At 45.3% G+C, this 24,403-nt stretch overlaps 1 protein-coding gene across 3 annotated transcripts; it reads right to left on the reverse strand.

Moving 5' to 3' along the window:
* Positions 1-1,780: 1,780 nt before the first annotated feature.
* Positions 1,781-23,713, reverse strand: LOC140259613 (T-box-containing protein TBX6L). Of its 3 annotated transcripts, XM_072351094.1 has the most exons (13): positions 23,576-23,713; positions 22,582-22,710; positions 21,135-21,213; positions 20,568-20,698; positions 13,870-14,196; positions 9,579-9,723; positions 8,530-8,632; positions 7,914-8,078; positions 7,449-7,595; positions 6,888-6,958; positions 5,671-5,762; positions 4,627-4,819; positions 1,781-3,793 (listed from the first exon to the last, which is right to left on the reverse strand). In XM_072351094.1, exons 5-13 carry the CDS (start codon positions 13,883-13,885, stop codon positions 3,367-3,369), a joined length of 1,359 nt encoding a protein of 452 aa, XP_072207195.1. In that variant the 5' UTR covers positions 13,886-14,196; positions 20,568-20,698; positions 21,135-21,213; positions 22,582-22,710; positions 23,576-23,713; the 3' UTR covers positions 1,781-3,366. The 3 variants fall into 3 exon arrangements, with proteins under 3 accessions (XP_072207195.1, XP_072207196.1, XP_072207198.1); XM_072351095.1 differs by lacking the exons at positions 21,135-21,213; positions 22,582-22,710; positions 23,576-23,713 and having other exon boundaries at positions 20,568-20,839; XM_072351097.1 differs by lacking the exons at positions 20,568-20,698; positions 21,135-21,213; positions 22,582-22,710; positions 23,576-23,713 and having other exon boundaries at positions 13,870-14,345.
* Positions 23,714-24,403: the final 690 nt, after the last annotated feature.

Here is a 24,403-nt window from a genome sequence, read left to right on the forward strand (position 1 = left end):
ACACTCACCGAGCAGGGCACCGTCTTGGGCAGGAATGCTGCAGTCGTACACCTGCACATACAGAGAAAAAGAGGAGTATTACAGAAGTGTCAGAAGCAATTCAGCACCCGACAGCAAAGTGCCATAAAACTCACATGACTTGGAACAACACTAAATCAAGCAGAGCAGCACATGGTGCGACTGGCTGCTTTTCGTGGCTGCAGGGCCTCTTGTTACCACTGCGTTAAAGAACTGCTTCACACTTGTTTAAAGTTTTGTCTAAACCTGCTGCTCAGGCCCAGAGCTCAAAACTACAGCACTGGTTCTGGGCAGTGCACTCTGCACGCTGCAAGGAACGTGTGTTGTGGAGGAGAAACGCTTGCCAACTTCCTTAGCATTCTGCTGGGAGCCTACAAGCTCTGCTACCTGTGCCTGATTTTCACTTGCTGGCTGTAACCCCAAGAAACCACACTTGTATCTCATTACAGCTCTACAAAGCGCAGCAGCTAAACCAGCTTACCTGGAGCTGCAGGAGGAGCCTGGCCAGGAGCACGCTGCCTTCTCCCAGCTGGAAAACCAAGAGCCGAGCCCTAGAGAAACAGGCACAACAAACAGCAGCACAGCCATCACTGTGAGCACTGCAGGAGCCCACACAGCCTCAGGGTGGGCTGCAGAGCAAACATCACCCAGCGCAGAGGGGAAAGTTCAGCAGAGCACCCACTCCCCATCCTGCAGGGAAAAGCAATTATGTTCCCTTCTGCTGCACGGTTTGGGTGAGCAGACACCTGCACCCTGTGCACCTGGAGGCAATCAGCATCAGCACTGCTGCAGCTGTGGGCACAGGGAGGTGGAGGGCTGTGTGCTGGCACTGTCTTGCACAGTGGGTGATGGTTGCTGTTTGTTGTTGTTGTCAGCCAAATGCTGCACTCCCCCCCTGCTAGGAGACTCTATATGGGACCCCAAGCTGGTGTTTGCTGCAAATTAAGTGACTTTTAAGCTCTGTAATGAAAAACAAAAACATTTGACTCAAAGAATGTTGTTGTTCCTGGAAAGGGGTGGATGCTGCTTGTTTGGCCTCTCTTATGGTGACCCAGGATATGGGTGAATGCAGGAAAGGCACAACAGGGCACTCACAGAGGACCCAGTGATGGACACTCTGCAGCTCACACTGGAAGCTGCTCCTTCTGCAGGGCCTGGGGCTGCACGAGTGCATGGGCCATGGCCGGGTGAGGGGGGACTGCTCCACTGGGAGGACCCATGGTGTCTTTTGAGTGGGCACGGTGTGAGTTGTGAGGCAGCAGCATTGCAGTGCCCTCACTGAGCCTGCAGCTGCCAGCACGACGTGCCTGTCTATGGTGGGAGAATGGCAGCAAGAAAACAAAAATGCCATTCCTACCTGCACTGAAGCAGCCTCAAACAAGGCTGCAAAAACCAGTAGGACAATGCAATGTAAATCAGAATCTTTATTTCCCATAGGAAAATTACCTCGATCCCATTTAGAGTCCATTTGTCCTCATCCTTATGTAACTCCACTGCAGAAGAGGAGTAAAAATCTAGAGAAAATAATGTATTTGCTGCAAAGAATTAGTACAAGAGACTGAGTCATGTCTAGCAATGCAAGCAGACAACCTGGGGCTCTCCGAATACATGGAGAGAACAAAGAACACTGAGATCAACAGCCTGTGTCATGTAAGCACTGGCCCCAGGTAACAGGATTGAAGTGGAGCCAGTAGTGTGCTTGAAAGAGATGCACAAAACCCCACAGTTTCGAGTTTATTTTATTGCTCTTAATGGCCTGCCTTCCGCATGTCTCATTTCCTTTTATTGAAGCTGTCAGAGATGCATTACATTATCTCACATGCGTGCAAGAAACAGTATTTCAGTCGAGCTCATACAGATTTTAAATGCCACAGCTGAAGAAAACAAGACAGGGGAAGCTGCAAAGGGAGGCAGCGGCAGCAGAGAGCCCACAGCACACAGCTACAGGCAACGTGTGTCAGGGCTTCAGCAAACAGCAGAGCTGCAGCCCCTAACCAGAGACAGGAGTGGAAGGAAAGGTACTCGGCTAATAAGCTGCGTGATTCACCGAAGGGCGAGGAGTCCCGCTGAAACAGCAGGCAGTGAGTAATTAACAGCAATCCTATGCCCAAGGCTGGGGCTCACCCTGCACAACCAAACCAGCTCCACCAACTGCAGTGCTCCCAAAGCCGTGCTGGTATCTGATACAGCACGTTGCTCTCCTGCTCGCACGTGGGTTTCCCTGTGTTGCCCTGTGTTCTTCAGTTGGCCATGCTCACAATCAGCCTATCAGAGAAGGAAACAAAACCCAGCTCCAAAGACAAAGAAGCAGAGCTAACCAACCAACCGTGGGGTGTTTTCTTAGCAGCGATCATCACAGGGAATCTCACCAACCACCTCTGTTCATTCGGCTGCTCTGCACACATCAGCACAGCAGCACCAACCCATTAGCAATACTCATTTTTAAATAAGAAAGTCACCGTAGCTGAGTTTCACAAACATGCAGGGCTAATTTCAAAGTCATTTTAACAGCAATAAACACAGTCCGCTGTGCAGGGCTGGCACCCAGGCAGAGCAGTGTTCCTGGCAAGCACAGGCTGCCTTTGGAGACCCCTGGAGCAGCCCCAAATTCCGTGAACAATGTCCCTTCACCACCAGCAGAAAGGAGTGTTTCACTAACCTCACATCTAGGGGAGATGGGATAGGGGTTGGCGTGAGGGACACAGACACAATACAGAGCCTTACGGCTGGTTCTCATGCAGCAGACAAGCTCTTCCCTGCCTGCATGATGCACAGCTGCATGTACCAGTGCAGGTTTTACTGTCACATGCTCCTGGAAAAGAAAGCAAGACTTCAGTTTGACTATACTAAGTGATGAACCTGCTCAAGGGGTCACTGGAATTGCTTTTTTTTGGCTCATCCTTGCAAAAAATCCTCTACAGCTTCTTGGCCTGGCTTACTGAAACTCTTCAGCCCCATCTCCTTGCACACGTGTCCTGGGAAGAAGGGATTTTGGAAACTGCCAAATGCAATCCTGGACTGGGACAGAGGTCGGCAGCTCTTTCACTGCTGCTCTCACAGTTCCTGTGGTTTCCTATTCCTGCTGGAGAAAAAAGCACTGCAGAACACACAGATGGAGCCAGACGTGCCCTGACACAGCTGGGATTGCCAGCAGTGGAGCTGCTGCTTGTGAAATACCATGAGGGTTGTTGTGCAAGGAGACAAGGAAGTGAAGGCGTCCCGTGCCACCATCTGCAGCAATGTCTCTTTGCCTACTACAGACAAGGCTTCAAGGTTAACACCCCAGAACAAATTTGTTCTCATTTACAATTTTCTCTCAGTCTTTACATTGGGAAGGTTCCTCCCCGCTCACCAGCAGGCATAGGGGAACAGTGGGTACTGGCTCCACTCTGCCATGGTCCCGTGGGCATGTCCTGAAGCCCCTTGTGTGTTGTAATCTGTGGAGAAGGCTGAGTAGCTCATCGCCCTGTACTGGCTGTGGGGTGGCACCATCCACTGCCCAAGGCCTTGCTCAGTGCCGTAAGGACTGTACATGGGTGCTCGAGCTCCAGGTTTGCCCACTGAGTCCAGAGCCATGTTCACCACTCCAGTGTAGTCCTGGGGAGGGGGCAGAGGTGGGGGCAGCGGAGGTAGGTTGGTGAAGCCCTCTGGGAGCTGTTTGGAGTCGTGCTCGGGCACTGTGGCGAGATCCAAGGGGTGGCACCTCGCTCGGAAGTCATTCAAGGCAGCAACATCGCGACTGGGGAGCTGCTGGCTGTCCCCAGCTTCGTGGAACCTGTTCCCCAAGGGCAGAGAAAGCAGCGAGTCAAACCCACCGCAGCAGAAAACCACTGAAAACCCACAAAGATCCCTGGGGAAAGCAGTGCTAAGAGCTTGTCCTCTTCCCCTACCATTTCAAACATGTGCTTTCCATTCAAAACAAGCACGCCTTACAAAGGACAACCTGGCTCTGTAAGGGTTTGTATCCCCTTGTGAGTGCCTTGCACACAGAAGACTTGGCCTTGGGTGGGAATTCACACTCATTGATCATGTGGAGATGCTTGCAGGAAGGCCAGGTGAGCCATCTTGTACTCCAATGGAATTACACACATATTGAAAAGGGTTCTCCACCTTCACATGTTGGCTTATGGCACATTAACTCTCTTGTGCAGATACAGCCTTACCTACATCTTCGTCTTACTGTAAAAATGGATTTTAGTCCAAGTCCTGCTGTCACTCAGACAGTTTTAGTGTCAATAGAAGGTAAGCCCACACACTACAGCTCAGGGAGGAAGGGACAACCACTGGAGTCCTCCACTCATCCAAAGGACAGGCAAGTTCTGTGCTACACAGAGTTGGGTAGGAAAGCATTTCAGCACAGGGAAATAAAGAGCACTACCAAGACATGAATATGCTCAGAAGCATCAGGTTAGAAGTAAAACAGAAGGGCTTTGTTACAGAGACATCTCTACACTGAACGAGCACCTATCACCCAAGTATGGCATCAACAGAAAGACAACCTTCTCACTCACATTGGCTGTTTTTCTTAGGAAATAGCCTATAAAAGAGGAGGAACCTGATCCATTGAAGGGTGGCTTTGTGACATGGGCTCCAGGAGACAGGACTCACCGGTATGTCTGGTAGGATGGTGTAGGCACTTGCTGCTCTCTGGCTGGACCCTCCCTCTGTTCGGCTGGCACTGGCGATGCTGCAGGGAAGGCATGGCTGCTGTTCTGCTCTGAGATCCAGAAGGGGTATCCACTGCTGACCACAACGGGGTTACTCTCTTCCTTCACATCCACATTTTCATCTTTCTCAAAATCTGACTCACAGTAGGAAAAGAAAGAACAGAAAAACAAGTGAGAATGGTGAAGAGAGAGTTGGAGCTCACAACGGTCTGTTAACAGCTGAATTAACTGCAGGATGGGGGAAGGAAACACACCATTACCTCTCCTGCAGCTACACTGCCTTAAAGGACTAGCACTTTACTGCTTTTTTTCTGCTCTTACAGTGTGGCTTGCAGTTCATCTCCATTCCCTCAACCTAGCAAGGAATGATCAAGCTTAAAAATAACCTAACAGAAAGAGTAAGGATGATTTTTAAATGGTATCAGTTCCCCTGTCTGCATCACAACCCAGCTGTGCAAGCACCAGGGTTGGCACAACTGCACAGACAAGAACCAAGGCAGATGGGCAGAAGAATGGTTGATGCTGCGAAGTGGTGTCACTGCTGAAGAGAAAACATTACGAGAGCACAGCCCTCAATCACATGCAGTCACAAAGCAAGGCTGGAGGCAGAGCTGGGGAGGAGTCATTAACAACAAGAGATGTGAGCAGGCTCTTGTGGACCATATGCAGAGAGACTTAATAACCCTGAGACAGACAAACTAAATGCACGCATGGAGATTGCAGGCAGAAATTTAGAGGGAAAGGCCTCACAAAGGGTTGCCAGTCATCATTTGTTGCCTCGTTCTCCTATAAGCTATCTTCCTGAATCAGGGAGTCAGCACCACTTTCCAGCTTTGCAGAGCTGTATGCAGCAGCCTTTAGGGACCCTGCCCAGACCACTCTCCCCAGTGAGGAGGCACAGCAGAGGTATGTCACTGCCTCTTTTTTCCCCATGTGGCCTAGGCACAGTTTGTGATCAACTTGGGTTTGTCCTTGTTAAAATTACCACGTTCCTCAGAGCCAGACTCCTTTTCCTCTGGCAGCTTTCTCTTCTGGCCCTTGGCTGGACTTTGCTTCTGGGATTTGGCTCGTCCTTCCCTGGGAAAGAAACAAGTGCACAGGGGTAGGTTGTAAGTTAGCATTCTACCTAGATAAGCATGCATGGGATGCAGGACAAAGACCTGGGAAGACAAAAGGTGAGATGAACTGCTCTGATGTTCTGCATGTTACACCTCCTTGCTAAGCAACACCACAGATCCACTGGGAGTGTGTGCCAGGGTGGAATTATGGAGTTAGCCAATGCTGCATGTGCTTCCAGGAGAGCACTCACCCTGCAGAACACTGGGGATAAGCTGGTAAGGGGTTGCTGCCCCTATCTTGCTTGTACAAAAGCCAAAAATAGCATGAAAAGCTCAGCACTGGAGCTTTCAGCACAGAGTTTGTAAGTGTACTCCAAAGTTGGATGCACGTTCTGTACATACAGGCAAATGTATATTGGGCATTTTGCTTAAATGCAGCCTTTTCCCTAACTGGACGATAACACTAAGCTTAGAAACAGTCCTGTCACGAGGAGAAAGAACATCCCCGACATTTTCAATAAGAGTCACTTTTGGCTTTTTTCATCAGGAAATAAGGTTTTCTTTTCAGGCACACAGAACAAAATCTCAGGTATTTTCATACCATTTTCTAGTTGGAAAACTCTCTATTACCAGTTTATGGGTTGCCTTCAGGGTTATTTCTTTCAGCCTTAATCAGCGGCTGCCCTCAGAGCACACAGATCATCTCACTGCTATTGGCATCCAATGTACATCTCACAGACAAAAACTCCTGTTGGTAGAGACACTTTTCCACACAAGAGGAAAGGAGACATGAGAGCTTTCCAATGTCAGAATCCAGCTGATCTCACAGGGACAGAAGGACCCACTGTGGACTCTCTTTACCACTGCTATGAATGCATCAGATTGCAGTCTAGACCCAAACTGCAATAGGATGCAGGTCTCAAACCTGTCACGTATCACATATTTCTGTAGGAAGTTCTGTGTTTCCTCCCATTCCCCAAGTCTCCAGGGAGGCTGCTATGCAGCATCACTCTCATATACAAATAAATTCAATGGGCAAAGCGAAATGCTCTGCAGAGCTAGTGGCCCTATTCTGCTCAGTGGACATGGATAGGATTCAGATAAACTCACGTTATACATAAATTCAGATGAAAAAATAGCTTACCTTCGAGTGTTCTTCCCATGCTCCCGGAAACCTTTAGCAAATGGATTGTTGTCAATCTTCAGCTTTGTGATCTTAAAATAAAGGACCAGGATTCAGTACTGGTTTGGTTCTTTATTATTTCAAGATCTTCACCTCAGTATTTATCTCACCAGCTCTCTCAAGGGGCTGGGGGATGCCCTTGGCACAGTATCTGAACTCTCCCAGCAGTTCCTTCTATGAGTGAGTTGCAGAGAGAAATGACTTCCCCGGGGTCAGTGGGAATTTGGGTGGGATTCATGTAACCAGAGAAATACAAAAGGTCAATACCTAATATCTGTCCTTTTGTCTGTATTTTTTACTACCTTTCGGGTTCTGTTAGTCACTGACAGTGCACTTAATGCAATTAATATGCACAATTCATGTAATCCTTGACTAGATGTTTTCTGTAAGAACCATATTTTGCCTTTTTTTCTTCCTTTATCCATCACAGACACCCAAGTTACTTTGCTCTGGAGGAGACACCTTCCTGTGCAAGATTTCTAAGGACAAAGTACTTAGCAATGCTTTGGACTCACACACTACCTGCTCATTCTGGTAGGCAGTAACAGAAGTGAAGACAGTCTCAGGGAAGCTGAAGACTTGGAAGATGCTCCAGCGAACACTGAAGAGGTCATCTGCCTGCACAATGTGGAAGCGAGGCTTGTAACGGTGCATGGAGTGGAGGATGATCTGGCACAGAGACAAAGGCAAAGGTTTCCATGTGCAACTACTGCTCACACACTGAGCAAAGTTTTCTGTGGAGACCCCCAGGACTTCCCTTACAAACCAGGGATGTCTGCCTGAGGCTGGTGCCTCCACTGTGTCACCATATATACAGCACAGCACTGCCCTAGCAGGCAGGTAAGAGGGCTGGACTGAAGAAGGAAGAGAGGGCACTTGGATATCTTTATAATTTCCACATGAGCTAATGTCTCACACTTATCTCACTTTACATCTATCTGCAATGAATTCCAAGCAAGCGTGGCACAAAGACCAGCAACAACCTACATGCCCATGTTGATCCAGAGTGTTGTTGGTGAGCTTCAGTTTCTGGAAAGAGACAGGTTCCTTCATCCAGTGGCTGCCAGGAGCTGGGGAATCCGGGTGGACATAGGTGCGACAAGGGAGCTGGGGCTCTGCTTTTCCAGCAACTTCCCACTGATCTTTATTCCACTGTGAAGAGAAAGATGGAAATCTAGAGCTTAAAAAAATGGCTTATTTTAAATAGCCCTAGCAACTCTGCTTCGCTGTCTGATGTGGAGGATTCCTTTGAGGCACGAGATTCTGACAAACAGCAGATTATCTCTCGTGAGCTATGACTGGGTTACCAAAACAGCTCCAAGTTTGCGCCTCATTTTTCCTCTCTTTCTCCCACTGGCCATCAGAGAAGTCTGACATTAATCATGATCAAAAGCTACTAGTTACAATGGAGATCAGTTACCTTTCCAGCTGCTCCCCAAGCAAAAGTGACAAATAGCTCCAGAGAGGCATGAAATCCACCAATTACTCCTGAACATTGTCTGAAGACTATTTATTTATCAGCCTGGCCAGTGAAGCATAAAGATTAACCTTTTTCAAACAAAAATGGAATTAAAGCATAACTTTTATCATCAAAAGTGCTTACCTTGTACCTGAAGTTGTCCACAGGCACAAAATCCACCAGCATGAGGTACTTGGCATATGGGATTAAGCCAGAAACTTTGATTTTGCATTGTGGAAACATTCGTCTGAAGGAGAAATGAATGTAAGGATTTCTGTACTTAGCAAATGCTGTTTAACGACCCACTGAAGCAGCAGGTCATGTTTACTCACTGCCACACAAAGTTATGGCAGTAGTATTTGTACAGGCCAGCTACCAAACGTTTTTAATGCCTCACTGCTGTATTGATTATCCAGTCCTATGGGTTTAGGTGGAATAGGCACTAACATGGCAGCAGTCTTTAATGGCCCGACATTGTTATTGCTTTTGTGTCTCCAATTCCTGCAATGTAGCAGTGGAAAACTCAAAGAAAATAAGTGGAATTTGTATGCAGCTGCTACCTTCATACAGCTACTGCAGACCTGGAGCACAAATTAAAGTGTTTTCTAGCGTGGGCTATGCTCACCTGGGAGCACATCTTGCTTTCTATTCCAGCACTCCCTACCACCACTTTCATCTTCTGACTGCAGAAAAGCCTCAACACCTCCTTCCCTACCTAAAGGATTACTTTAGCTCCCAGCAGCTTTGACATAATACATCACTATTTCATTTCACCACAAGCTCCACAACATGACTCAGATTTTGAGTAGCCTGCTTATCATTATATGCCATGTTCTCATCTGCAAATGCAGAATCAAGACCAGGTATTGACTGCTCCTATGCTGCTGCCTGTGATAGAGGCAAAGGAAGCCCTGGGCACTTCCCAGAGCAACCAGCACAGCAACAGGAAGAACATCAGTGTTAAGTACTGAGATAAGAGCAGAGATTTCTCTACACATCAGCCCCACGGTGACCTTTTGCACTTTGCAGTCTGGATCTCCAGGTTAGCCTGAAAATGCAACTCTTGTGCCAGAGGCAGGGAGATGTGCACAACCAGCTACAAGTCTGAGGGTCACCACGTGAAATAAGAGTGCTCAGAGTTTTGCAAACAGGTTAGAAGGGTGCGGTGTGGGCAGCCATCCTGATCCCCTCACCTGCCGGATTTGGTGATGATCATCTCTGTCCCTATCTGATGAAACTTCATCCAGAGACCCATGTCCTCCAGGGTGACTGTGATGGAGCTCTGCGGGTAGGGCTCCAGGCTGGGGGAAGCGAGTGCTTCACATGGCGCTTTAATGTCTACCAGGGAGAGAAAAAAACAGTTACTTCAGATGGGCAGGAGGGCACCAGCACAGAACAGCTGCTCCTGCTCAGATCGGGCTCTGGGAAACAGCACCCAAGTCAGCCTTCCCAGTTCCAGTACCCAGAGATATCAAATTCCACACACTGCTGTAACAGATGGGCTCTGGCCATATGCTCCTGCCTCACCCCAGGACTTGTCAGCCCCAAATCACCGCAGCATACAGCAGTGCTTTAGCTCAGGTAGGTGAATGTTGTGATTTCACCCGGGAAAATCCCAAGTGCTGCCAAGAACCCGTGCCACAATAATTCTCTTAAGGAAAATCCATTATCTTCCTTCCCAGGCTATTCTTATTACTTACAAGGCTCAAAAGGCATAATGGCTTATTCAACGGGTTTGGCTTTAGCTTGTAAGTTCTTTTGTAAAGATTAGTGTGTTGTACAAACCCAGCCTAATTCTGTTATCCTACAAGTCAGACGGGTGGGTAGCCACAATCTGCCTTTACTCCCGTTCTGGCATGAGCAGGGCTACACAAAACACTTCACCTAAAGAATAAAATGAAAGCTGAAAGGATTGGAAATATTTTAAGTGTAGCAGCAGGCAAGGGGAGAAAAACAACAGATAGTTGGTTGGCAGCAGAGGTGAAGAATCACTGCAGAGGACTACGAAGGGCCAGACAAGAGGTTGACATGTAAAAGGAGATAAGAAAGGGAGGAGACAGAGCTGAATATTCCCCCCAAAAAAGAAGAAAAGGAAAGGAAAGGAAAGGAAAGGAAAGGAAAGGAAAGGAAAGGAAAGGAAAGGAAAGGAAAGGAAAGGAAAGGAAAGGAAAGGAAAGGAAAGGAAAGGAAAGGAAAGGAAAGGAAAGGAAAGGAAAGGAAAGGAAAGGAAAGGAAAGGAAAGGAAAGGAAAGGAAAGGAAAGGAAAGGAAAGGAAAGGAAAGGAAAGGAAAGGAAAGGAAAGGAAAGGAAAGGAAAGGAAAGGAAAGGAAAGGAAAGGAAAGGAAAGGAAAGAAAAGAAAAGAAAAGAAAAGAAAAGAAAAGAAAAGAAAAGAAAAGAAAAGAAAAGAAAAGAAAAGAAAAGAAAAGAAAAGAAAAGAAAAGAAAAGAAAAGAAAAGAAAAGAAAAGAAAAGAAAAGAAAAGAAAAGAAAAGAAAAGAAAAGGAAAGAAAAGGAAAGAAAAGAAAAGGAAAGAAAAGGAAAGAAAAGAATGGTCTGAAGCAGACTTGGAGCTCACTGGGATGGCTGTGAGGGCAGTGGAAGGTGCTCTCTTCAGCAGCACACAGCTGTCAGCTTTCCTGGCCATGCATTATCAGCCACACTTGGCTATTTGTTAAAAACACAAACTTCTCTGCCTATTAGCTTGGATTGGATTTTATTCAGAGCACATCAGAAATAAGGGATTTCATCTTTTTTTCCCTTGGGTCATATCTTTAAGAGAACAGACACTGAAAGAAGGGAACTATTTCCAGACAAAACAGCTTCTTCCTGAAAGGGACACGTCCACAAAAGCTACCTGATGTGATCCTACTTTATCAGGAATTAAGAAGCATTTAAACATAATTCTGTCAACCTGTAAAGGTCTTTAGGCACTTAAAAAAAATACCCTTTCCCCTTTTTTTCTGCTTTGATCCGACATTAATGAACTGGCTAAGAAGTGACACCTAGTCTGCTGGCTAAGATTAGCCTGTTAACATCTTCTTACTAAAGCTTCCCTCATATCCTCTTGCAACGACATGAAAGTGCCATGAGACGATGCATTGGGTAGCTCAGTGCAGCGCATGTATCAAAAGGAGTTACAATAAAATTGGGCTGATTTCCCACAGGAGTCATACAGTCACAAATACATGCAAACAGATTTTGATTAGCTCGATAGATGCTCACTCCTTCCCCCAAATGAATTTTACAATTAACATCTTTGTAAGCAAATTCCAACGCCATTAAATGAGCCTACAACAAGGCAGATCTCAGGGGTCCTCACTGAGAGACTTTCAAAGAAATCAGAAGAAATTAAAGCAAAAGGAGCTCTATACTGAATTAAAAATCAAAGGCAGACATAATCTGGTTTCTCCAGTGAACCTGGATGAGTGATGAGGACAAAGAGCCAGGCACACAATCAACACTGCAGCAAAGACTTTAAGATGCTGCTAACATTCTTCTTGTCATAGGTTTTGTGCGCCCTGTCTGAGGCTGAGAAACAGGATATGAACAGTTTGCATACAAAGGTATGAGCTTGCTAACAGAGGCACACAGCTGCCACCAAAGTCAGTCAATTGGTTTCAATGGGAGTCTGCAGTGATGGATTTCCATTTGCAGGATTGACTTCATATTTGCCTGGCAGAACCTGGCTGGCCTGCAAGGTGCTCTGAATTCAATCCCATTCGGTGCCCATTCAGCTAACCTCAGAGCCGTGCTCACATTCACAAAGACACTGGAATTAGAGCACAAAGAGGTTTGCAGTGAGGTGTCCAAGCACTGAACTGCATCCTTTAAGACCACACTTGTGATGCTTCCCCTTCTACGTTGTTTAGTTTTTATTTTAAGAATGGTTTGAAAGAGCTTTAAACATCTTCCAAGCATTTTCATTCTAAGTTACTTTAAAACCAATCATTGCTATTACCATTCTTGTGGTAGCCCCAGACGTAGCACATTTTAAAACATACACTTTATGAGTTCGTAAGGGAAGACATCTGCTACAATAAAGGCCAGCACCGAAAATTAAGAGATCTTCACTCAATACCACAGTGGTCTTTAAAGTCCTGATACAAATAAGAGCAGTTCTTGCTTTGGTTTATGACTAGAATGGGTTGCATACATCCTTTTCCTATTTAGGTGCTGGAAAGGAGAGGAAGGGAAATGAGAGTAAACTGGGTGATGCTGAATTTGTCTCAGTGAAGAAACTATCTAGAATCCTCAGGGAAGGAACCCATACATGTATATAAAGCTATTTGATATATTAATATTGCCAACAGCCAAAGAAACTCATGTCGTCTGACCTTATAAATGCTAGAAACACCTCTGCACTGTGGGGAACACCTTGTTTCCCCGAACACAAAGATTTTTGGCTCTAACAGAAGGACTGTGTTTCTGCTAGTGCTACGGCTTCATCCCTCAAAGGCACACAGTCCTATTTCTGCTGTGTTGGATCACGTACCAAAAAATGACTCCATAAGAACACAAGGTAACTTCTGAAACAGCTGGGATTTTTAACATGATGAGGTACTGCACTGTTGCTTTTTTAAGTCCAAATTCTCTTGATGTAGCAGTATGAATCAGTGCCCTATGGAAGATTTGATAAAAACCCCAAAACTGTGGTGAAGGCAGAAGCTATCTGAGTCACTGTACATGTATTTTGCCCACTAAACACTACAGCAGCAGAGAAAAGAAGCTGAGAATACCCAGCCACCTCTCAGTGCAGGTGAACTGCCATGCTTGAGCTACATAAGCAGACTTTTCTTTGCAACTCATTGGAAAACACGGGACTAAATCTGGGTTTCAGCTACACTGACAAATGCGGTGTCTCTGGTCTGGTCCTCAGTTTCGTAGTGCATACCTGTCATTGTGCCCAGTATGATCATGTCCCACAGAGAAGAGGTTAATAGCATGTTATGAGGAGGACTGATGAAGAAAAATGTTAGTAATACCTATGGAAACAAAAAATACTGTGTTTGGGCATAAAAAGATGGTAGAAATTGTAGCCTGCGTCTCCTTGGGGTTTCCACGCTCAAAGGGCAGAAAAAAGACAGGGGCAGATGAAACAGTTTGCACCTCAACTGTTCTTAGCAATATAAGGAATATTTCCAAACCTCCTATGGCATTCAACCCAAAGAAACCTATACTGCTTCACAGACAATACGCAGATAAAGCCTCCATCCTTCAGGGAAGGGTTATATTGCACAAGCTGATACAGATATGGGAGTTTTAGGCACAGCTGTAAGCGGACATCTACTACCCTTGCGAAGTATCTTCCAAGGCTCACAGAAAACGCTCCAGTAATGATAAGAATTATTATTATCTCTAGTCACACAATTACAAGTGCTGGTATCCCTAGGAGCACTTCCTCACTATCTGAAATTATTGTATGCTTTTGGCATAACTCTAGGACCTTTCTGCACAATATAGCATAGGAAGGAGTGCCATACCTACCTGGTAAAACTTGCATTTTTCCATGTAATGTGGAATCTAGGAAGTCACACAGCTGAGAGAGCCACCAGAGTTCTCAATAAGGGAGCCAAAACAGTCCAGTTCAAAAGCGGGTCTGATGTCCTGAAGCAAGCAAAAGCCCTTCCATCTGAGATCCAGTGTCAAGAGTGACCGAGATGCAGATGGGTCTCCAAGCACAGCTAGCCAAGGTGAGTTCCTGTTTTATGGAGGCTAATGAGCAGGGAGGAGCTTCTCGCCAGGGCTGTCCCCTTGCAATCCTTTGATGTCCAAAGGGACAAAGAGAGGAAGGATCTGCAGCAATGGCTGGGACTAAGGGAAGAAAATCAAAGAGAATTAACATGGCTTTGACATACAGGAAACCCTACAGGGGAAATGCACCTTGATTTACTGCTAACGCACTTCTAAACAAATAGACTAAAATCACCACTGGAAAACTTACCTACAAATAAATAAATGCCTAAACACCCCTTAACCAGCAAAGAAAGAATTGTCTGGTTATTCTAAGGATTTGGTAAAACCCTCATGTCCAGAGCACAGAATCACTTCATGTCAAATCAGGGAAGCTGTAAGAATCAGGAAGCTGTTTCCTTCCCGAGCGATTAACAGTTTGTGGAAAACTTAAAGCTTGAGACCATCTCAAAACTGAGACACTGCAGTAACGTATGCATTCACCAAAAGATGCCTTCTCCACTATCAGAAATGCATCGGGTAAGGCTACCTACCTAGCCAGTCTCTCCATTCACAGCCTTTAACTACAGTTCATTTTCCTATTTTACCAGCTTTTACTGGCACGGCTCTCACTGCTGCATCAGACATCCTCACAGCTTATCTTTTCAGCAGCGCCTCACCAACAAAGCTGCATGGCTTTAACAACACAGCTATGCCAGAACACCATTTTACTGGCACCAACCTCCTTCAGCTGGCACCTTCCAGAACTGGTGCAAGTGACCTAAAAATCTGAAGTGTGGATCAGGCACAGGTTTTATTTAGGCCTGCCCTTACTGAATGAAAGGCTGCACACAACCCAACCGAAGGACTGCAGTGCTTGCCCTTAATTAGTTTATTCTGCAAGTGTGACCATTAGCTTTTGTACTTACAAGTGCTTACAAGTGCTAAGAGACAGCAATCAGGCCTCATGCCTCAGGTCACAAACCAGCCACTACACCTCAGTGAAGAGGGAGTTCCGAGCATTCATGTACAGAAACAGCTATACTAACATTTATAGGTCAAATATAGAGTTCAGAAAGAGGAGGTCAAAAGCAGGATATCAGTCTCAATGGGTCAGAGCTGGATCCTGCACAACGAATTTAGCAGTTCCTTGCTTCATGTCAAAGAGCATCACTATAAGGCAGCAACTGACTCATGGTCTAGTTTTGCTCACAATAAAATAAACACTTATTATTCAGCCAATGACATTATCGGGACATCTGATTTTTAGACTGACATGCAAAGCATTCTGAATTTACAGTCAGTTCCTATAGAAAAACACCCCTTCAGCTCTGCATGCAGTGCCTTTTGGAGCAGGGAACACAACAAGATGCAACGAGAGCAAAGACTTTATTCAGAGGATTTTCACTACGGCTCATCATTACTTTGAATTTCAGGCATCCCAGTACTGTACAGGGAGTACAAGAAAGGCCACTGTTTATTGTGGCAAGAAAGAACATTTACAAGAAAGAGGTTGGAGAGTTTGCTAAGTCCTGAGGAGTGTTTTATATCTGCAGATGGTCCATTGGCACCCAGCAACTTTGTGGGACCTCCAAAGGCCTTGCTGACCTCCCTTCTAAAGCACTGGGCAACACAAAAGACTACAGGCTCTTCTTCAGCTAAATCCAAACGCAGGGTCTCAGTACCACTGAGGTGGAGGCTGTCATGTAGTGGGGTAACATGACTGTAGTTCAACTGAAGACTATTACAGATGTCAAAGGACAAATCGGAAGGAAAGAGATAACTGTGAATGGTGTTAAGATCAAATCTCCTCTGCTCGTGCTTGCAGAGTCACTATCAGACACAAATAGAACAGGATGCAGAAATGCTTTTCTGCTCTGCTACAGAAGGGAAGCCAGCATCCAATCTGCTTCCCATGTCCTGCTTTTGCAATGCTAGCATTTTAACTGCAGAAAGCAGACACAATGGCTGTAATGAGAATCTGAAAAGGGAAAATGGATCAAAAATTGGGTCAGATTCAAGATACGAGTGAGATGGATCGACATCCCACACAGTCAGAAACCACACAGCAGCAGCACTGGGAATTTCAGACTTCACCTGACAGGAGCGTGGGATGTATCATGACTTACTGTTCCTTCCACGGAAAGGCATCAGATGGTCTCCCGCTGCCACTTCATTTGCACACTGCCTATCAACATGTCTGGAGAACACAGGGTTCTACAAGCACTCAGATCCTTTTGGCTTTTCCCAGCTGATTGATGAAGAAGGAGGAGTCATTAATTACCGATGACTAGCTATGTCCCAGCCCTTCTAGTTGCACCGGAGAGGTTTTAAAAGTGAAAAAAAGTGAATTTGTTATTATTCCTGGAGAGCAAGGCTAAAGGAGTAATCTCCGTGAAATTCATTACTAGCCAAAGGGGAATTTAGCACATTACTCTCCTGTCTGTCTGTCCACGGAATGCCTTGGGCTGTTTGCTGGGAAGTCAGAGGTGAACCGTGTCTAACAATTCATTGGCAAGTCGGAGGGCTGGGGGGAGGAAAAGGAAGGCAGAGAGTCGACATGGGATGTGTAAGTCAGCAATGTACGCAGCTCTGCTCAAAGCTCGTTGCAAGCAGCAGGTAAAAATCCTTCTTTGCCTAGCTCTAACAGGAGGCTCTGCTATGCTGAAGAGGATGAGCTAGGGCAGCAGAGTGAGGGGATGAGAGATGACAAAAGCAGAAGCCAAGAGCTTTTGCTTTGCATCTCTTTGAGGAGGTGATTAGACAGAAACATTCCCCTCTGTGTTTTGTAGTAAGGCAAACGTTTTCTGGCAGTTCTCCTGCATGTGAAGCTTTAACCCTTAGCACTCCTTCCCCTATTTCTCCCTTCTAAACTGTGAGCCCTTGGAGATGAGGTGATCTCTGCCATCTCTGGCTGGTGATGGGAGCTCTCAAGCCGTAGAAGAACAGATCATGTGTGCAAGATGGCAGGAGGGTTTGGTTATCAGGATCTGAGTCTGCAGGCGGCTGCACCACCTCCATTTCTAGGACACCATTCTGCCCTAAGAACAAGATCAAGGTGTAAAAGCTACTGTCAGGAAGTCAGTTGGACTCAGTGATCCTTATGGGCCTCTTCCAGCTTGGGACATCTACGATTCTACGTGAAGCAGTGTTGTTTGCCTGAGTTTGTACAAGCCAGACAAAGTAACACAGGGAAGTGCTAACTACATTTAAGAAATACCTCCCTCTGAAGCATGATTGTAGCCTTACTGCCATTTAAATGCAACTCAGCAGATTCTCACCTGGTTTATATAGGCCGCAGCATCAGAGCATCTTGGCAGCTCTTTAGGAAGGACACTGCCATCTGCAGAGGATGGATACTGAGAATGTAAAAAGCGTGTCACTAACAGGACTCAGAATCACATAAATAGATAGCTACCTATTTTCATACTTCAAAAACAAGAAGCAGCCTTAAAATCTCCAGTTGGCTTTAGAGCCTACCAGTCTTTCCCTTAAATACACGTTTAACCTGTACAGAGCAAATGGTCTGGCTATGCACAGGGGAAGGCTGTGGGGAAAAGCAGTGTTTATCCAGAGGAAAAAACCTGATGGAAGTCTTGCTCCTAGGCTGTGCCAGCCTGAGTGCAACTGCCTGTCCCTGTTAGTGACTGACTTCAGCTTCCACAGTACAGTATCTTCTCACGATGGCAGATGGTTTCAATGACTTTTTCCTGGTAAAAATAGGCTGGTGTCTCCATGTGTGTTACACCGCAATCAGCCATTCCTACCCCAAGAGCCCAGCAAGAGGCCCCATAGCAGGCTGACCTTTGTAAGGTCGAAAGCCCCATGCTGAGTCCCACACTGTATTACCCCCAGATTTTCCCTGTGCTCTCAGAAAGCAAAATCACATTTGGTAAAACAAAACAGTTGGTTGGAGAGGGCCTGTTGGTAGCAGCTGAATGCAAACTCACAACGGGCATCTGGACACGGTGTGCTGCAGGGTGGGCTGCTTGCCCATGCTCCTGAGCAGGGACGGGGATCTCTTTTGGAAGGAAACGTGAAAGTGGCCCATGCAAATGAAAAGTAGCGCATTAGAAGTTTAACACAGGCTTTTCCTCTTGCAGGTTTGTGGATTGAGGTATCTGCCCACAAAGCTATGGCTCCTGAACTAAAAAGATGCTTTTCTGTCTCCCCTTTATCACATCCGCCCTCCTCAGCCGTCCTGGAATATGCACCCAGCAGTTAGTTAGCATTGAGACAAGAAGGGAAATGCTTAACAGCCACTTAACACTGAAGGCTGAGTTTGGCCTCAAAGGCTGCAGTCCAGAGTCAAATGCAAAGTATTATCTGTCTGGAGCTCTTTCAAGTTTTCACAGACTCCTGATGTTAGGTGCACTGCTTTCCTGTCGGCCCATTGTGCTTCCCAGACACAGCTCAGCACTCTGTCCCTCTCAAATCCACAAAAGGCACTTTCTTTAAGGACTTCTCGGCTCAGGGGCAGCAAGGACAGCTCTGCAGCGCAGCCACCCAGCACAACACCGATGGTGCTGTGGGTTCTCTTCTGCCCCGGGGAAGACTCTGTCCTCACACACCGAGGGTCCTGCATGGAGGGTCTGCCTCAGAAACAGGCAGCAAGCAGCTCTGGGCGAACACTGTGCATCAGTATTTTTACATGGATACACATGTGCATGGAGGAAAAAGAAGAGCAGGTTTGGGCAGAGCTTGAAAACTTCTGGCAGTTCATTTTAATCATGAATCAAGGTTAGAAAAAAATCCTGAGCAGGATGGATTGTTCTGAATGGAGGCCCAGCTGACAGAGCTTCAATTACCTGACAAAAACCCCTCCTACAAAAAAGCAGCAGGACAAAGCCAGACTTCTGAGATTGCAGATGCACTAATACTACTTTGGTTTCCGTGAAGGATCCTTTCTGTTGGCGTGCAAGTGTTGATAGAGTCAATACATTAACAGATAAAAAGCCAGACTCGATTAATGCAAGGCAGTTTGCAAGCTGTTTTGTTTTGCCAACACAGATTTGTTCCATCAGTTTCCTAAGAAAGTTTCCATATACTGTTTATCACAGCAAGGTTCTAATCAAAACATGAAGTCAATAAACTGTATAACTCCCTATCAAAGGGACCATCTTCAAAGAGAGACTGTTGGGAGCTCTGCAGAGCATAGCAGAGCTCAGTTCCTGCAGCATCAATGACTAAAGAATGTTGAGAAAGATAATGAACCAGAAAGCACAGGAGAGCAGAACAATTAAAACTTATGTAGCAGATTTGGATTCAAAGCATTTTTGTATCATTTTACTCAGGTAAAATGCAGTCAGCATTTGTTTCCTTTTATATTTTTTATCAAAAGAATTATAAGAAGTTACACAGCCACAGTTCTGTACTACTCTGCCTATATCTCACAAGAAGGGAGCTGAGCCCACAGGACGCCTAACCAACTCATGGAGACATCCTGCAAGGTGGTTTTTGAAAGCTGATATAGAGTATTATGATGGGATATATATAATCTGTAGGAAAGTCTGAAGTCAGTAACAAAGAGCTGGGAATATCAAGGCAATTAAGTAGAAGGTCCTTGGTGAGGATCCAAGCTGTGCTTTTTCTCACCCAAATAGTTCATCACTTGGTAACAAAACGATGCTGGTGTCCACAGTGACAATATTCAGGTAATAATCACCAGTATCACCAGTAACTGTTAAACAGTACCTGCCAGATTTCAGAGATCCCTCAAGCCTGCAGTGAGACGAGGCTGTCATAAACCCACATTCATGTCCATGACCAAACGCAGCTTCCACTTCACTGCTTTGCTGCAATCTCTATCTGCCTACATTTTTCCTCCATTCTTCTCATGTTAACAAATTCCTCATGCTCGTTCTTTGCTGCAGCCATGGGCTGTGGTACAAACTTCAGGCAGGATCACAGACCCACGGCTCCCTCCCCCTACCCAGCAAATTGTGAAATGTTTATGACCTGGCTCTTATGGCTCTAGAGGTGCTGAATGGCCTTTTTCCCCCTCTGAGTCTCAGCTCCTGATGGGCAGCTACAGACCAACTTTGAGCCAGTTTGGTCCGTAGTTGTGGATTTTATTGCCCAGTTTGTCTCTTCAACTCACATTTGTAAGCTCCAGAGTAGATTTTTTCCCTGGGTAACACTCTGCAGCTCAAAGAACTCTGCTTGTTTTTATTACATCCTTAGTGATTAAAGGGATATTTAAACCTCACGGTGCTCCCTGCTGTGAATACAAAAGCCCAGCATCATTTTGGATAGATGTGTTTAAAAAAAAAAAATAATTAAAAATTAGCCCTCCTATAGTGGACAACTGCTTTTAAGTTGTTAAGAACATCAGGTACTTGAATGATTTAAATACGCTGTTTGCAATTCCCTGAGAGACCAAGGAACAGCCCATGGCTTTGAGCTACATGAACATTTTACAGACAAATTACACATGGGGTGAGGACAGGTGCCTAAGAACCACATTACACTGAAAATACTGGGTTTAATCTACTGAGAAACAAATGACTTACAATTATTTTCCTCTGTAGCTTGGCAGTCACTAATGCACACTAAACAGGTTCCGTTCTTACAACCACAGTCTTCGCTATTGTGATGGGAAAAGTCTCCTTCAATGACTGGCAGCTCACAAGCCAATCTGTGCCTGTCAAACAAATGCAGATACAAACATAATGTAAATTCCACAGAAATATATAAGTTCTTCTAAAAGGGCTGGGGAGTGTGCAGGAGGAAAGGAAGTCACATTTAAGAGCAAGTCTCCCCCTTCAGCACAGATTAAATAGTATCAATTATGGTCCTATTGGTTTTGCCACCGCCTTGTACTGTGGTTACAAGCTGAAGGTTTTACACAGAGCTGCTGCTGGAGTTGTTTTTATCGTTATTATTATCTGCCTTCCAGACTTCTTGTCAAGAGTGGCCTTTAAACACTCTTCAGTGCTTATGTCTCCTGTCTCCAGTAGCCACTGCTGATGAAACTGCTGCTGGGAAAGCAAAAGGGTAGGTGGTTTCCACTGAAGTGAAAAGCAGAAGCAGCCCAGATTTTTGATAGAACTGGAACTTGTAGTTAGAAAACTGCTTACTGATCGATCCTTACAGCTGCATCTACTTTCCTGGAAGCCTCTATAGAGATACATCGTTGCACATCTTCAATTGGGTAACCTGGGACAGCAACAGATCAAATACAAGGACAAACAGAAAACAGTTGGATCAGTGGAGGAAGAGAAGTGAAAGATGAAAAGCAAAGGTGAAAAATGGAAACAGAAGAAAATGAACTGATGATGGGGGAAGAGAGAGCATCAGGGAAGCAACATGTTAATGTTTTCTGATCAGAAATGGGCAGCACGAAGCAGCACAAAGGAACTGCTGTTGACAAAGTACAAGATCAGCTGCTGAAACCAGGGAACTTTATTTCCCAGACACTTCTAGAAAAAAAAGGTAATTTCTATATCAAATCCAGCATTTTAAACAAATACACCGGCTTTGGGGCAGTAAACAATGACATTTACCCTTACGAACCTCAACAGCTTTCTTGTTTTTGTCACTACATTTTACCACTGGAATAAAAGCTTCTTCTTAAAGTCACGATTACAGTGTGTGGCACATATTTGAGTATTATTTTCAGAAGGAATCTCCCTATTTCATAAGAAGGGATGGATGGCAGCACATGCTAGAAACAGCTGTGAAGTTAACGTGTGTCCTCAGCACTTTTCCATCAGTGTGCCAGCAGATACAGCAGGGTGACACGACACCTTGTTCCTAGATGCTGTGCAGGGAGAGAAAACAAAAATCAGTGCCAAGTGCACTGACAGAATGGGATTCTGTCTGCCTTATTTACTGCTGCCTCACCTAATTCCAGTCTACCCTATTACAAAAGGAGATACACACTTAGGGCACCTCACATTTTCCTAAGCTTTCTCAGTAATGCACGATTTCACTGCCTTACTCTAACTGAAGCTACAGGGCTCCCTGGATGTATGAAGGCAATCCAGTGGCGTGCAATTAGAAGGCCAGACTGGATGCTCACTGTGTAGCTGTTGCTGTTAAAGTCAGCTACTGCCATGGTCTGAGATTTCAAAGGCTTCCAAGGAGCAAAGTCATGGAAAATTCCACCATAGGATTTTAGATAGATACACAGATATAATTATGTCTAAAGTAGGAAAAATGATCGATTGTATTAATGAACACAGGCAAACTGAATGGTGCTAGAGCCCAAACTTCTGCCTGTCTCTCTCCTGCTTATGCATAGTCCACATTGAGAGATGTTCCTTTGTCTCACGCAAAGCTGAAGACAGATGGATTGAAAAGGAAATGAAAAAGGTGACACTAAGGAGGTTACATTATAGAGATAGTTTATGTGGTTTTCTGCAGCAAATGCAAAGCTTTTGTTTCCATGAGTGAAACAAAGACAAATGTAACCACAGGATGCATTTATGAAAAGAGTATATAACTGAGCAGGGAATTGGCACGGCTTCATTCTGATCATCTACTGCAAAACAAGCTTGTAAAACTCCATTTAATTCTTCTCACCTCACTATCACAGCCACTGCTGAGCTGGAGTGGGACTGGATGGACTGAACATGAGAAAAGCTTGGAATAGTTCAGTACAGCACATTGACTGGCGGCTCCAGAAATGAACATGTCTGCGGGGTGTAAACACTGAAATGACAAAGGGATTAATATGCTACAAGGAGACACAATCATCATCATTAGGGATAAAAATGAAAGATGCAATTAGAGTATCTGGGAAAAAAACATCAGCTGTGCAAGGGCAGCATAATTACGGAACGACTGGCAAAGCTCTCACTGTATTACTGATTTCTGCACAAATCAGTGTTATTGCAGAGAACGATTCTGTCTCGACAAGAGCAGAAATAAGGCTCTGACAAACCTGTTCATCTCTTATTCCTGTGACTTTTCTTTTTTTAAAAGCACATTGTTCCCAGTAATATTAAATGAGTTCTGGGCCCATGAAGGATAGATGCTCTGCTGGCATATGAATGGTACAACAGTGCATCAGGCTGCTTTCCAATGCATTGCAACCAGAAAGAATCAGGAAAATCTGCAAAGAATGCCTGGGAAGTGGGGATCAGCTTTTCCAACAGCTTCTCACTTGGAATAGCTATTGCCCAAAAGCACAGTGTTCATCAGCAGCAGGGCAGCAGGGTAAGGGCCCAGGCTTGAAGCTGGCAGTTGCAGGGAGGGAAATGAGCCTTCCTCTCCCCCCACTCCCTTCGTCTTCTCTCTGGGATCTTAGCTCTGTCTCTCTGTTGACATAATTTTCTCACATCATACATCAATTTATTTCAAAGCTGCCCAAGTTATTTAAGAAGACCCCAGAGGTGAAACACCAACCACGTCAATTAACTGGAAATAAACTACGGCAATAACACTGAATTTTCCCCACAGAGTTTTATGCTACATACTTAGGTCTCACAGTATATACAAAACTAGATTACTACAACTGAGGTGACAAAACCTTGAGCATATTAGGTGACTCAGATGATGGACCACTTTATCCTACCTGGCATTAAAACTGGTGGTCTTTGTTCTTGGCCAAAGCTGCAGCTGTTGTAAGGCTGGTGCCTGTTCAGCACTGGTGCTGCAAGCCATATGTGGACGTGTTTCCTGAAGAACCCCAGAAAAGAAGGGCTCCATAATTCCTGTTCTTAAAAAAAACGAGAGGAAGAGAAAATGTGTAGATGGGGGAGAAATGTACGGGAAAGTGCGGGTAGAGTGAAAGAAGGGGAAAAATAAAAGGTAAGACAGAGGAGAAAAGAAAAGCATGTGTGTGCTTTACCATCAGTATCCTCTTGCTGGGCTCAGAGGTCCTGCCATCTGCTTTTGTACCTAGCCAAGCACTTACAGAAATAAAACCCTGTGTTTCCACACATCATATTTCACAAATGCCCAGACATTACTCCCAAGAGAGTCATGCCTGCAGTCTAAATGCTGCTGAGGCTGGCAGAACAGTCCTTCTCCCTGCTTGTAGAATAAGGCTAGAGTGATGGGACAGGTGACATGTTATTGAGCCTTGGGGCTTCGTTTCCCAAGAAGCGCCTTTTGGTGACAGTGGAGATACACTAAAGCCATCAGCCATTGGTTTAGGGCTGACAAAAGATTGATCCATGGATGAAAGCACTTTCACTGCAGTTCTGAAGCACCAACTTTACTAGCTGCTCTCCTCTCTGCTTTTAGAGAGCTGCTAACAGCCCTCAAGGGAGAAAAAGCACTTCAGTTTACACTAACGACATATCCACTTAGTATATCCAACTCATGCACAGTATGCATGACTTATAGAGTCATTCTCTACATATCGACTAACTCCTGCCATGGGCAGCTCTTCCCTGCT

The sequence above is a fragment of the Excalfactoria chinensis genome, chromosome 16 (assembly GCF_039878825.1).
Source record: "Excalfactoria chinensis isolate bCotChi1 chromosome 16, bCotChi1.hap2, whole genome shotgun sequence".
Taxonomy (NCBI): Eukaryota; Metazoa; Chordata; class Aves; order Galliformes; family Phasianidae; genus Excalfactoria; species Excalfactoria chinensis.